We start from the raw sequence: 14,926 nt of genomic DNA on the forward strand, positions 1-14,926 counted from the left end.
AGGGCGATCCTTACTGCCTGGAAGCCAAGCGAAGGGTCAGAGTCTATATCACACTCTCAAACCAGCTGCACTGTTGGCCTTCCATTTGTCAATTCCCTGTAGTACCCTTCTGTTCCTTATCTTTTATGGATTATGCTTTATAGTGTCTGAATAAACATTTATTGCCATGTAACATCTTACATCCTTTCATCTCAAGACTCTGTGCCTTCCTGTGCACTTTATCTTTGATCCTGAGGGAGTCACACAGCTCTGAGTGGCGTCCCTGGTATCAGGGCATTAGAAGAGGCCTGCTGTAGACAAAGACTCCACAATGCATCCACCACTTCTAGGAACCTCTGACTACTGGGGGCCCGGAAGCAGAAGGAAAGCTTGTTTGATGAAACCCAAGGACAGATACCAGCATCAAGAACAGGAAGATGCTCAGGTTTCTTCTTCCAGCTGCCCTGGTGATGCTCACACAGCCATGGAACCCATCTTGAAGGAGTAAACAATTCACCTGGAGAAATGTGATTACGTATTATGGAGTGTGGGTTTCCCTGATGATGATGGGACGGGGACAGTAACATATTTTTGCCAAAACTAATTTTTATGATTTTGACTTAATGACATTGAATCACCTCCAACTACACATGCGTCATGGTCTCATCTGTCCTTTGTTTCCTGACACCGATGATCCAAAAAAGGTTCTAACTCCATGGGATGGGAAGTCATTTGCTCCTTTACAGTTAACTAATTCACTCTTACTAATTGAGCATCTACTGGTGGTCTCCAACAGGTTTGTCTCTGAGACTAAATCATCTTTTTGAACCTCAATAAATAAGTGGCCAGGTATTTAGGAGCAATGTCTAAAACACTCCAGTAGTAAATCCAACCAGACTGAAATAGCCCCCTTGGAAGGAAGCCTCATAGAATGCCACAGGGGTCTAGAATTGTCCTCTGCTTCAGAAGTCTTCAGCAATCAAAACACAGCTTCAGATTAAGTAATATTTGCCCCACTATGTTAAGAAAGAGAAAACACAAACTTCTAGATGTTCACATAAGACAGAAGACTAGCACACTAATGCCAAGAACCAACACCCATGCCATTTCCCACTGCAGCAGTGCCCCTCCCACCACTCTTTTCCCTTTATCTTCCAATAGAAGTGAACAGATCACAGATACCCAGGCAGGAGACCATGGGTGTAAAACTCCCACTATCCTTGTCTTTTGGGGCTTCGGCATATCCTACATGGAATATGGGAGAAGAATATTACAACCTTTGGTAAGATGGCTTTAGACATCTTCTTCTGCCCCAGGAAAAGGGTTAAGCAAGTCTGGGAAACTGAGAAGCTGGTCAGGCTGGTGTAGGAATTCAAAGACACTAAAGGAACATCAGGATGCTGTTTGGGAAGGTCTGAGGGCCAGGCCCAGCAGTATGTATATGCCACTCCTCTTATGAAGAATCAGAAGTCATTGCAAAGGGGTCTTCCCAATCCTTCTCAAACCAGCTATTAAGTACTTGTAAGCAGGCAACCTTCCCATATCCAAAAAGTCAACTTTCCTGCCCAAACTACCAAGAGGCTTTGACCAGCGAACATTTCCAGAGCTATTCCCCGGGCAACTGACAGCATTTCAGCCATGTCTGACAGGTTACCACTGCTCTTTGCAGCTCAAGGTTCACAGGGAGCTGGCATTTTAAGCTCCTCCTGCGAATGAGAGGCAGAGGTGAGTGAGCAGGTTTTTGCTGGGGTTTGATGTACAATATGCCACTTGCCCAAACAGTCCTGAGTACTCAGACATCTCATGGCTCATCTCCAGTCTCAGGCTGAGGATCAGACAGTTTGCTCCAGAGCTGGAAGGAATAATTAGAACAGCACAAACAGGATCTTCACAAAGAGAGAAACATTGCAAGGAGCTGCTAAGTCTCTGCCAGAGCCCCAGTTTGGGTGTTCAGCTAAGCAGCTTGGCCCAGGATAGGGATGGCTTGTTTTTTTCTATTGCAAAGCTCTCTGCACTCCATTGACTCAAATCCAAGTTGAGTTATGTGGACTGGAATCTCCCCACTCCTTCTCAGCTAGACTCTTTTTTGGCTCCTCTCTTGGTAATGATGTTTTCTGAGCAGCCACTATCTACTATGCCCCATGCCTGAGCAACCACTATAAACGGTCTCTGCCTCTGGGATCTCACATTCTTAAGGCAATTACAATACCGAGTATCCCTCCAGCCTGGAATTGCCAGATCATCTTCTCACCTTCCAGGCTGGCTAAGTGTCCCTGCTTAGATGGTTTCAATATCCTCCCTCTCCTTCTTATCTCATGTTTCTCCACAGGGGCATCCTCATGGTTCTTCAAACACCTCACACTGACTTACTGCATTGGCCCATGCTATTTTCTCTATCTGGAACATTCTACTCCTCCACTCTCAGTTTAAAGGACACCCCCTCAGAGACATCTTCCCGGATCACCATCCCCTATAAAACAAGTCTCTTTCCAACCCTCTCTTTCAGAACTATGCTTCATAGCACTTACTAAAATTTGAAATTACATATTTATATGCTTGGTTACCTGTTTATTTCTGTGTTCCCTACCAGATGGTAACTTCCAAGTGAGTAGGAATGGTGCCTGTCTTATTTGCCACTGCCCTCACCCCATGTTTTGCACAGTGCATACAACAACTGCAAGTGTTCAATAAGAGCTGCTGAACAAATGAATGAAAGATTCTTTCTACAGTGAGTGACCTGGAGCAAAAGGGGGCAGGCTCTGGAGGGCCCCATTAGTAATGATAGTGGCAAGGGAGAGCTAGCTGAGCATTTTTAGCAGAGGAGACACACAGACTTTTATTACAAAAATTCTCCTTCTTCGGATATGTGGAAATTGACTTTGGGGTAGCAGAAGGGGCAGACTGGAGGCAGGGAGACCTATTAGAAGGGTTCTATAAACACTGATATCCTTGCTACTAAAAGTGTGGTCTGTGGACCAGCAGCTTGGTCATCACCTGGGAAACTGCTAGAAGTGCAGAATGTCAGACCTGTCATCTCAGAATCTGCATTTTAACAGCATCTCCAGATGATTGTTTACACACCTAGGATCTGGGCCTTAAGTGAAAGACAATGATGGCCTGATCTGCCTTTGGGAATGGGGGATAGAAATGACTCATCAGTGTCCCCTTTAAATCCACCATTCCAGACATGGCTAGGGTGTCAAAAGCAAGTCCTGTTACTATAAACTATCAAAAATGTTGAATCTATTAGGGGCTAAAAAGAGTAAGGGGATGGGGAAGTGTGGGTTTAGTTGAGCTGAGATGGGCTATGGCTATTGAGAAAGGCTATAATCTTGGACAAAGAATTTCTAACTCACAGAACAGGTCTGGAGTTAGAGTTAAGGATTCCTGAGTCTGGCCATGAAGAAGAGCCAACTCTTTTATTCCCATTATGTTATAAATTTCCCCAGCACCTAGCACAGTGCCTGGCACTAGAAATGGATCAAATGATACCTGTTGAATGAACCAAGGAACCAATCAAGCAATGATATGCTATTGAATCCTAAAGCAGATCCCATGGGTCTGAGTACAAGCCAGACATATGTACCTTTCCACTTTCCTGTTTGAAAGAAACACATTTTTCTTCTCCTTTGTTAGAAAAATGTGAACATCTGGGAGGATAAAACTCAACTATTAGTGGACAAAATCATAAAGATATATGACCCATGCATCACAAAATCGATAGGGAAAAGTGGTCACAGCCTCTAAATAACCCTGATAAGTCTCTGAGGACAGCAAGCAGTGAGGATCATCATGAGCCTGTGACATCTCCATGGTGTGAGGGTCAAGGTGGTGAGGGGATCACAGAGAACAGAAGTCGCCAATTGTCTGTGCAGTGGGAGCATGACAAGAAGGAGGTCCCAGCAGAAAGGCCCAAGAACCATGCAGCAGTGTGGCCAGGAGTCACCACGATGTCCCCTACAGCAACTCTTTAGTCACGGGCTCCACTCTGCAAGTTAAACCTTACACAGAAAAACAGGAAGACAGATGAAAATGGTGTAGCTCTGGCTGGAGGAGATGGGGAGGGCAAGAGCTCTACTCCCACCCACCATGTCTTACAGAAAACCCTGACACATGTACCCATACACTGGCTCCTTTGTGTCTAGCAATGTTAGATCCTCAGGGGATGGTTGTCAGATATGAAAATGAAGAAGCAAACTCATCAATTCTGTGATTTCCCTTTAGTTCATTATCCTGGCGAAATGTACCCATTCTAAATCACAAATGGCCATACTTCACCCAAGGAGAGTTCCAAGAACAAATTATCACCTCCTTTCTTTACTTCCATAACCCCTGCCTCCCTGCCTGTAAATCCTATTATTAGAGCTTAGGTGAAATGCCCCTCTAGAAGAGGCTTTTCCTCATCTTTCCAATAGAAATAAAGCCTTTCCTCATCCCTCCAATAAATATAAATAGACATATTTTATCCCAGCCCCTTTTTCTGTGAAACAATTTTCTTTTTGTTGGTTTGAGTTAAAATGACCTGTCACACACTTGTCCCTACCCCCATTCATCTGTGAATCCCTGAGGCACCCCCAGAAAAGAACAGTGCCTTATTTGGGGCCTGTGCAGGAACAGATGCATTCTAGATGTGCAGTAAATGTGAATAATTAGGTGTGCACTGACGTCACACCCCTTCCTTCCACTGCACTGGCACAAGGCAGCATCCCGACCCCCCCTTACTGGTTTGCTCCCCATCAGTTGAGCTATATGACTTGCCTCTTTTGAACAGCTGGCTATCCCACCTTCTCCAGGAAGCTTGTCTAGATTAACTTCAGGATCACACGCCACTCTCAGAACCATCCCTTCTTCTTACCCTCCAACCAGCCCAGTTACACGGGATAGAATATTTTTATTTTGCTTGTCTCCATGGCCAGAGAACATCTCTGAGTCTGCTAATGCAGCAGCTTCTCAAGGGCAAGGCCTGGAGCCCACCACGCTTCCCAAGCCCCAGTTTTGGCATAGAGAAGTGTTAGAACAAGCCGACATGAAGTATTTTTGATAACATAAAAAGACAAGAAAACCAACCTTGGATGTGTAGGAGTGGCCATCTGAGCCGCAGACCATGGCTGACTGTGCCACGGGACAGGGCTTGCACTTGACCAAATTCGAAGGTCCAACCCAGTGTTTGTGGGCCATGTTCCCCTTCTTTTGCCTAAAGATGAGAAAAAAGGGGATAAATTAGTTGAAGCTCCAGACCCTATGAGTCTTTCCTCTAAGTTCCCAGAATAAAAGGCCAAATAAATAAAGGACTATCCAACCAGGCCAAGGGATCCTGAGGGCCTTAGCCAGTACTTCCATTTGCTCCAACTCATTGATAGGAAGCAGAGGATTCTGTCCCAGAAGCATAGATTCAGCAAACCAGATGGACTGAGGAAAACAATGTAGCCATTGAAAACATGACTACTGACATGGGAAGATTTTTACAACACACAGAAAAAAAAAAAAAAAACGGTGAGGGAATATGGCTTAATCAGCCCCAATACCGTATGTGGCATATCATGGGTGCCCAGAGAACAGCACCCCAAAGTCTGAGACTCTCCTGGGGCTCACAGGCAGCCTTTTGTGTGGAGGACGCACAGGCAACTCAATGAGCGCTTTAGACAAAAGCGCACCTCTGAACACAACTGAAAGACTTTATCACAGCTGTAGAAAACTATCTCTGGATATATTTTAAAGTAATTTCAGTCCAGCTTCCAATCTGCCATTTGATAGAGGCTCTGAGGTGATGTCACTTTCAACTGTTAAAATAATCAGAATTCTACTCTTTCATTCCAGCTCAAGTTTTCCCCCATTCTAACCTTTGTCATAATGATAAATGTCGCTATTAGGATGACTTATGTCCACGGAAGGAACCCCATCACTATATCATAAACCACTGAAATAAAGGCCTGCAGTTACTGCCACCCTTCCTCTCTTAGCCAAAGCTGTTCTCCAAGCAAACCACTTGGAGCGACTCCCAGGGCCCTGGGGCTGAGTTCTGGTTGAAGGCTACCCGTCTCTGGATAGCCCATCAATCAGGCAATTACTGTGCCTTTGAAATGTTTGGCACTGGCCTTCCTGCATGATGATTAGTGCTTGGGCTCTGGAGTCAGAAAGTACAAGTTCAAATCTCAGCTCTGTCATTCACTCACAGTGCGACCTTGGCAAGGTATTTAATGGTACAAATCTCAGTTTCTTCATTAGTAAAATGGAGGAAAATAGAATTGACTTCAAGTGGATATTATGAAGATTAAATGAGCGGATGTATCTGAAGTACTCAGCAGAGTGCCTGCAAAATAGGAAGCAGTAAAAATGGTAGCCATTATTACAATTATTACTTGCCCCCACAGGTGGGGGTATGGAGGATGAAATTACCATAACCATAGAAATGTGATTAATCCTCAGTCCCCAGGCTTGGAATGGCATTTAATTTTCAAAATAATTCATGGAAGCAGAAGACGGAAATATTTTCTACCAGGTGTGGAATGAATCTCCAGTCCTCAGGAATTCAGGTTTGGTATCTAGGGTAACCTACCCTCTTCCAAATGAAGGAAAGTGAGCAAGAAAGGAAGATGCATAAAGCCAAGAGCACCATTAATTTGGTTCTTATTCTACCTCAAACCTACTCTAGCAATTTGGGGGAGGTGGTAGGAGGAAAAAGGTCTGTTTGGGGAACAACCTTTGAGGGTGACATCAGAGAGGATCAACAGGTACCCACAGCACAGCACATGGGGCCCTCAGAGATCCTGGGCTGGGCAGGCCACAGGACTGAGCCTGTCTAACCACAGAACCAGGGAAGAAAGTCTTATGAGTGTCCCCTGAAATCACCTTGCTTGTTCAACTTGCTTGTCTTACTAGCGGGGAAAACAGAAACTCAATGAGAGCCACAGTCTTGCCTAAAGTCGTGGAGCTGATCAGTAACTAGATTTCGGATGGCATGCACGCAGCTGTAGAGAGTGTCCAGGGATGTGTCTCTCTTCTTTAGCCCATCTCAGCCCAACCTAGATTACCCGCTTGAAAATTCTTTGAGGGCACCCATATGTGTGTCATTTGGGGTCTTCTCTCCAACACTTCACTGCTTTCACAGCTGCTGCTCACCTTGGCTTTGCCCTCTGGATTTTTTAAAGTCTATTATTTGCATTTATAAATTACATGGGCATGAGGCCTCCTATTATCCTTCATCAAACATACGGTACTCTTTCAGGATTTTTTCTAGGATACTGATAAAGGGATGGTGGGTGGGACTCCTTGTGGTGAAAGAGGGGGCTGTCAGCACGGGGTTAATCTTAGGGTACGTGATTCCTTCAGCAGAACACTAGACTTAATCATCATTCACACAGCAGATTGTCTGACACTGATAATGAATCAGCAAATGCAGGAAGTAGTTCTGGCATCTAGCAGCCCTGCTCCTGGGTCAGTCCCCAGTGTGCATATCTACAGCTGAAGCAATTCTTGTTATGAGTTCCCAGAAAGGGGCTATAAAGTCCAAAGAGTGGGCAGCTTTGCTGGAGCAGACATAACCATGTATAATGATGCCCTAGAGGACAAAAGCCTGAGGGAGCTTAGCCAAAGTCAAGGGAGGGAGACGTAAGCACTGAACCAATGGCTTTGAAGAAAAGATGGAATCAGCTATCAATAACCAGTTAATGACAAATCATCTCTATCACTGGACCTGAACTTCACCATTAAAGTAAGTTCATTAAAGGGAAGCAACGAGGTGAGGCTGACTGGTGCCTATCAGAGGGCCTGGTGCATCCTGGACGCTAAAGATATCCCTGTAGGGTGGCGGGGTCGGTGGGGGGGTCCCTATGTGCTGACACTGCAGTGGCATCTCAGCAGTTAATCACAAAATCACAGAATGTCAGAACGAGAAAACACCTTAAAACTACTCTACTTCAATAACTTTATTTTCTAGGTGAGAAACTAGAGACACAGAGAGGAAGTGACTTTCCCAGTGTCACTGAGAAATATGGCGAAGTTACATCATGTAAAATTGTTGAACGCAAGTTGTTCAGGAAACCAGCATCAATCTGGGACTATTTTCATCCCCTGTTTTGGCATCTGTACTTTCATTACCAACCTTCAGTTTTATAAATAATAGTCTTTTGAAACATTGTTCCTGGCTCTATACCTGCAGAGCAGCAAGCTGGACATACTTGATATCAGGTGGTTATGAATTATGCCCAGGTAAAACCACCTTTGACTTCTCCTAGGACACCTTGGGGGCTCTGGGTACAAAGGGCAAGCCATTCTGAATGCTCTCAATTCTAATGAAACAAGAATACCTGTTAGATGGCTGTGAACTCAGCTGTTGCTTACCTCCACAAGGTAGGACTCTAGTGGAGATGGCACATGATTCTGAAGTCTCTTTCCAGAAGCCAAGTATGTAAAGTTATGTACAAGTATATGTGAGCTCAAGGAAGCATAACTTCCCTGGCTATTGTATATTTTAATCCCCACAATTCAGTGAAAATCATAAAAAATAACTAACCCAGTCAAGGCAAGGGACTAAGATTTTTAATCAAGATATTTCTTCATTTCTCTTGAGTCAATGAAGAGTGAAATCCAGTGAAGGTATCTTGATGGGATTGTTATGCCCAATGTCACAGATATTTGTCAACTGGGGTGACACAACAATTTAGTCTGACAGCAGGTTCTGTCAGCCTTCTCTCATTGGCCAGCGAGCCCTAAATCCACCCCAGCCCAGCTGGTGCCAAGGGGCAGCCACATCTCCTGCAGGCTGATGGCACCACACACAAAATCCCAACCCTCAAGCCATCCACGATGGCAAGAAGACAGATAATCAACAGATCACTGGCATTTCTTATTCCTTTTTGTTCAACTGTATATTCTCCATCTTTTTTAAAAAAGTATAATCAAATTCCCAGCATTATGTTTGTGAAGCAGAGGAATGATTTTTAGGTGCAAATCTGATCATGTGATTCTCCTGCTTAAAACCTCTATCTTCAGCTGGGTGCTGTGGCTCAATGCCTAAAATCCCAGCACTTTGGGAGGCTGAGGCGGGTGGATCACCTGAGGTCAGGAGTTCGAGACCAGCCTGGCCAACATAGCGAAACCCCGTCTCTACTAAAAATACAAAAAATTAGCTGGGTGTGGTGGCGGGCACCTGTAATCCCAGCTACTTGGGAGGCTGAGGCAGGAGAATCACTTGAACCCGGCAGGCGGAGGTTGCAGTGAGCCGAGATCACACCACTGCACTCCAGCCTAGGCAACAAGAACGAAACTCTGTCTAAAAAAAAACAAAAACAAACAAACAAAAAAAAAAAACCTTCTATCTTCTCCCTACCTCCTAGGGCATAGTCTACACTCCAAGCTTGAGAATTAAACTGTCCCAGCCTACCTTCACAGGCTCCCTGTCTACCTGCTCCCCTCCCCAACACACACATGCACACTGACCACGACCAACACCAATTTTTGCTCCAGCCACTCTCAGCCGTTTCCCAGAGCCAGCTCTTTCCCATGTGCCATCATGTGGGTTTTCCTTGACCCACATTTCTCCCCTCCATCCACCTTTCTCTGTGGCCTGGCTAAAATATCAGTTCCCCAGGAAGCCTCCTAGGTCCCTCCAAAGGCAGTCAGGCTGCACTCCCACTCCACCATAGCCTAGTGACCACTTCTGGTTGGGTTCTCTGACTAATTTCCAAGCAAGCACCTTGATTTAACTTGACAAAAGGTTAAGAGGTTATTATTCCAACAGGACATGGGGCACACCCAGGCTAAAAGCCTGGGAAGCCCATGCTGGACACCTCCCTCTTCCTGCTCATACCAGTTTTCCCTACCGTGCAGTCCTATTAAGTTCTATCTCCAGCCAGCCATATCTACCACTTAAGTGTCTCTTCCACGTGTCATGCAAATTCAAGTCTATAGGACTGGACAATTATTTTCCGTCTGCATAACAATGTCTATTCCTTGTTCAAGTTTCAAATCCATTGCTTTCTGTGAAGTCTTGCTGACCCTGTAAACGTCATCCCAAGTAGTTAACCATGACATTGTTTATTCCAACATTATAACCTGTTCAGTCCCAACTGTGGCATTCACTACAATGTGAAAGTTCTTTTTGTGTCTATCTTCCTCAATATACTATGTACTCCTTAAGAGAGGTGACTGGGCCTTAATCATGTTTGTGCTTCTGGTACTTAGAAATAGGGGAACACTTGGCACATGATCCTACTCAGTCAATAAGTGAACATATTAATTTGGACCTTTAGAATTTTCTCCTTTTATTTCTGGAAAATGTTAGCACTATGGCGAAGACAAAAATGGTGTGTTGTTTTAAGCAACAAGAATGCAACAGGCTCTTGTTTCCAGAAATCCTAATTCAGACTATGAAAAAAAAAAAACCATTTAGCAAAAAATCCCACAAAACTCTAGAAACAACTGAGAAGTGGGTGGAGGGAGCTCCCCTGTGCATCAGCGGGCTAAGGATTCCCATACTCTAGAAGTCAGACAGTTTCCAAAGCTGCATGAGGGCCTCTGATGATGTGGTTCCAAACTGTCAGCAGATATTAATCTTCAGGATTCAGGAATGATAAATCAGAATGCTGAAATAATGTTTTTCTATACTTCTCACAATATTTTATGTGTTTTTTTAGATAAGCAAGAAATATTAAGTTTAGTAGTATTTATAAAGACATGCAGCCTAGAGCAAAAATTCAAACACTGTGAACTGTCATCCAACATTATTGGGTAGTACTCAATTAACATAACATTTGGATCTTCTAACAAGTTAACAGTACTGCCCAGAATCACATGTTGATATTATCACATTGAAGACTTACTTTGCTATTAAACAATTCTTTGGAACCCCACTCAGAGGATTTTTATAAAATATAGTATCGAAACAAATCTATTCAAATTCATCTTATTTACAAGAACAACTCTCCATGAGTGGCTGACAGGACTATAAGCACAATCTTTTAAGATGGCAACAGCTACAAGCAAGATGGACTGCCCAGGTCATAACCCCTCTTTTCAAGGTGCTCCTGTCCTGGTTCCTGGGAATGTCAACCTTAACCTTCAACTCCGCACGTCAGTGTTTCCCACTCTTGTTTTAGACAGGACCCCACTAAGATATCCCCACCCTCACCAACCCATACCCTGTTACCTCCCCCACAGGGGACACCAAGGGAGTCCTTGAAGACATCAATGTGACCCAGCATTTCACTTGACCATGGCATAATGGGGCCCTAGCCAGGGCTGACAGCAAGCAGGTGGCAAGACAGAGTAATTTTTTTTAGCAATAAATACATGTACAGGTGTAAATTTCCTGACATAATCCTGCTGAATGAAATTCAACAATCTGTGTCAAAAATATTTTAATAACGGGGAAAGTAGCTGCTAAAAACGTGTAGAATTGCTGACTTTTTCTTTCAGTCACTGAAGGAAGGCCATTCATTTTACTCAGTACACTCTGCCATCTACCATGTTTGTATAACTTTAGATAAAACTGTTTTCACTCTGCATATGAACAGCTGCTGAAGGAGTAAAGCAATTCCAGATAATGAAGACCAGCAGCAGCACTCAACTTGTTTCGTGTGGCTACTACATGCCAGTCTAATTGCCCTGAACGCATCTCCCTGATTCCTCACACATAGCAACTACTCTGAGGGTAAATGCTATTAATAACCCCATTTTACAGATGGAAAAAATGAGGCATATATAACCAGTCCTAGTAACTGGATCTTCTTTTCTGTCCTGTCTTTGTTCTCTTATCACATCTCTAAGACAGAGACCTGTCAGCGCAACGGGATGAAGAATCCACCAGAGAATGATCCCTCTCCAATAATAAGAGTGTTTGTTTCCTGGCACAGAAGGATTACATGCATTTTACTTTCATGTTACTATCAAATCGCCTATTCAAAAATAATGAATTTGTTTGCCAAATCAAAACTAATTGCTTCTAAAGCAGATAGTTAACATAGTGGCTATTTTGAACCAGAGACAAAATAATGAATGTTAATTGAAATGAAAAACATGTTAACCATTGAAATAATCTGTCATGTAAAATGATACTATAATTCCTCTGTTGTTAGGGTTATTTGAGTCATTATACTAAGTCATAAAATTACACAGGAAGAGCATAATGGCCTGTGTCATTTACAAAAGCAGCTCTGATGAAAGAGACTCCCACGAGAGAGATTTTCCATCGTGGGGTATGTGGGCTCACGTGTCTCCCTCCTGTTCCAAATGAAGAAGATCCCAGACGTGAAAGCATGTCCAAAGAGTCCAGTTTTCCTAACAAGGCAAAGAGAACTGAAGAGAGTGACTCCTATGTGCCTGAGGGTGTCCCAAGCGCTACTGGACACGCAATGGTGCAAAAGACTTGCTGTTTACAGAAGCTGAAATTTAAAAGGACAAATATGTAATAATAACAATAACAGCAGCTAAACATTTACTGAGGCCTTATTATGCCGCTGCTGCTACTACTGCTGTTACTACTACCCATAATAGCTCACATGTGTCCAGCTCCTATAACATACCAGGCATTGTTTCAAGCCCTTTATTTGATCTGTCCATCTCCTCCTCTCAACATTCCCAAGAGGGAGAAAAGTCAAGGAAGAGCAAGAGAATCTGTTAGGGAGGGGGTGAGTTGGGGAGATTTCATGGGAAAGCAGACCTGGGGCAATGGAAAGGACCCATACCCACAAGATAAGCCCTCAGCATCAGGGTGGAGGGCATCCATTGATTCAAGCTGGGAGGTCAACCACAGGAATACCAGCACCTTTATGTGCTTCACCCCGTCTTGCTTGGCCCAGATAACGAGAGCCAGGGTCACCACACATCCAGGTCAAGACTTACTCGTATCAGGAGAGACAAGCAGGCCCCAGAAGAAGTAGAGAGCCATCATCCCAGGGCATGCTTTCCAACCCAGCCCCAAGCCAGGTTTCTCAAGCACCTTCAAAACTCCTAGGAAAAGCGCATATTTAAAAAGTCTTAGAGCAGAATCAGGCCCACCAGAAGGATATGTGTCTGGTATGCATGCAATTCCAAAAGCATGAACATCTCTCTGGTGTACCCGAATGTCGAACTCTAGACTGTGGTTCATTTCAACTTGGGACTCCACGATGTACCTCTCACCTGGACTGCATAATGGCCAAGGCAGCTGAGGAGAATCTATTCTTCATAGATGAGAGGACTGAACAGCCTCAAATGAGAATTTCCAAAAACACTGTATGAGTAGGTGCAAATAAATTGAAAATGAGTAAAGAGGCACACACCAAATGTGTAACACACCCTCAAGAAAAGTGGGATTGAGGACATGAAACAGAACTGCTGCTTTGTTACTCTATATGCCTTTCTATTGCTCAATTCTCTTACGACCATGTATCGCTGATCTAAATTGTTCAAAATCTAAAAAGGAAATGCATTTTCAAAATTTCTAAAGAAATACATGCTGCTGGACTCACACCTGCCCGCCAGTCTCGCATTTCTACAGCAATGCTTAAAGAAACCAAAGTTGTCACAGTCAGAGAAAGATCTCCCAAGTGCAGGAAGGAGGCTGAAGAAAGGAGTTACCTAGATAAAATCTTCCTGACCAGTCCTCAAAAGTTCAGTGGAGATGAAGAGGTGAGATCAATCCTATCTGAATTAAATTTCCACCTTAATATTTTGAGGGCCTGTTTAAGCTAAGCTATCAAAGCTGAAGGTATAAACATTCCAAATGTGTTAGGATTCTACAGTCTTTACTTTTTCAACAAACACTTATTAATTACCTAGAATGTGCCAGAAATTGAGCAACAAATTCAAAGATACTGCTAGCACTGCATTAAATGTACATCCCATAACATACATTAAATGGGATGATTATTAAACATAATAATCATATTTAATTTCTCTGAACAGCTAAATTTATTCAGAAAAGATGTTACCTTAACTATTTTTGCTCTTATTCTTATTTTGAGACATTAAAGATCCACAGACTGATAACTTTTCCAACAAAATATTTATGTGGCAAGACATTTGTTATTAATTTCAGGAATCCCATGAGCCAGGCTATATTTAAATATGCCAGGAGCAAATTATGTGGCCAATGGGAAAACAGTAAGAAGAAAATGAACTTGCCAGATCACAATCCATATCTCTGGTGGTTCACACACTTTGGAACATTACTTGAATCAACGTTTCCCTATAAGTGAAACCAAATTTATATATAATATATTTAAATATATAATATGTATTATTATATATTACATATAATATATTCTATATTACATAGAACATTATTCTTTATTACATATAGTGACATTAATTATATATAATATATAAAATTATATATTATATATTTGGTTTCTATATATATTTATAAAACAGGGATACCAGTATTCCTGGACATCATATAAGTGTGTGTGTATGTATTTTATATACATATATAAAATAGGGATACTAATATCCTTATTATCCCTATTAGTAGTATCCTTATTATCCCTATTATTATATTTTATAAATATTTGGTTTCAAATATATAATATATAATTATATATAATTATTAGTATATGTTATTATATGTCATATATAATACTATTATATAACAGTATTATATATATGATTATATATATATATATGATGTCCAAGGATACTAGTCAAACCTACTTCCAGCATTAAACTCACAATACCCTCCATGTTTCCTGACCAGATCATGAAGACTAACAGGATGACGTGACCACGTAAAGTCTACTAACTGGTATGAGACTGCAGTCTGCACTTTCCATTAAGAGAGTGACAGAGCACAGCCAGTAACACTAAGGGTATCTGTGAGGCAGACACCAGTGGGGTTTTACCTCAAAGTTCAGGTGTTGAACAAGCAAGGCCCCTGGGGCCTGCATGCAAAAGCAGTTACACACACACACACACACACACACACACAGAGGCACTCTCAGGCTCTGACTAAAATTCTGCTTTGCTAAGG

General features: G+C 42.7%; 1 protein-coding gene across 1 annotated transcript in view; it reads right to left on the reverse strand.

The window, feature by feature from the left end:
* SPOCK1 (SPARC (osteonectin), cwcv and kazal like domains proteoglycan 1) overlaps positions 1–14,926 on the reverse strand; it is a 518,075-nt gene that overhangs the window by 126,310 nt on the left and 376,839 nt on the right. The window contains exon 5 of the mRNA XM_034960555.2: positions 5,047–5,173. Within this exon, the coding sequence (XP_034816446.1) occupies positions 5,047–5,173 (127 nt within the window). The remainder of the gene's footprint in view (positions 1–5,046; positions 5,174–14,926) is intronic.

This window comes from Pan paniscus, chromosome 4 (genome assembly GCF_029289425.2).
Source record: "Pan paniscus chromosome 4, NHGRI_mPanPan1-v2.0_pri, whole genome shotgun sequence".
NCBI lineage: Eukaryota > Metazoa > Chordata > Mammalia > Primates > Hominidae > Pan > Pan paniscus.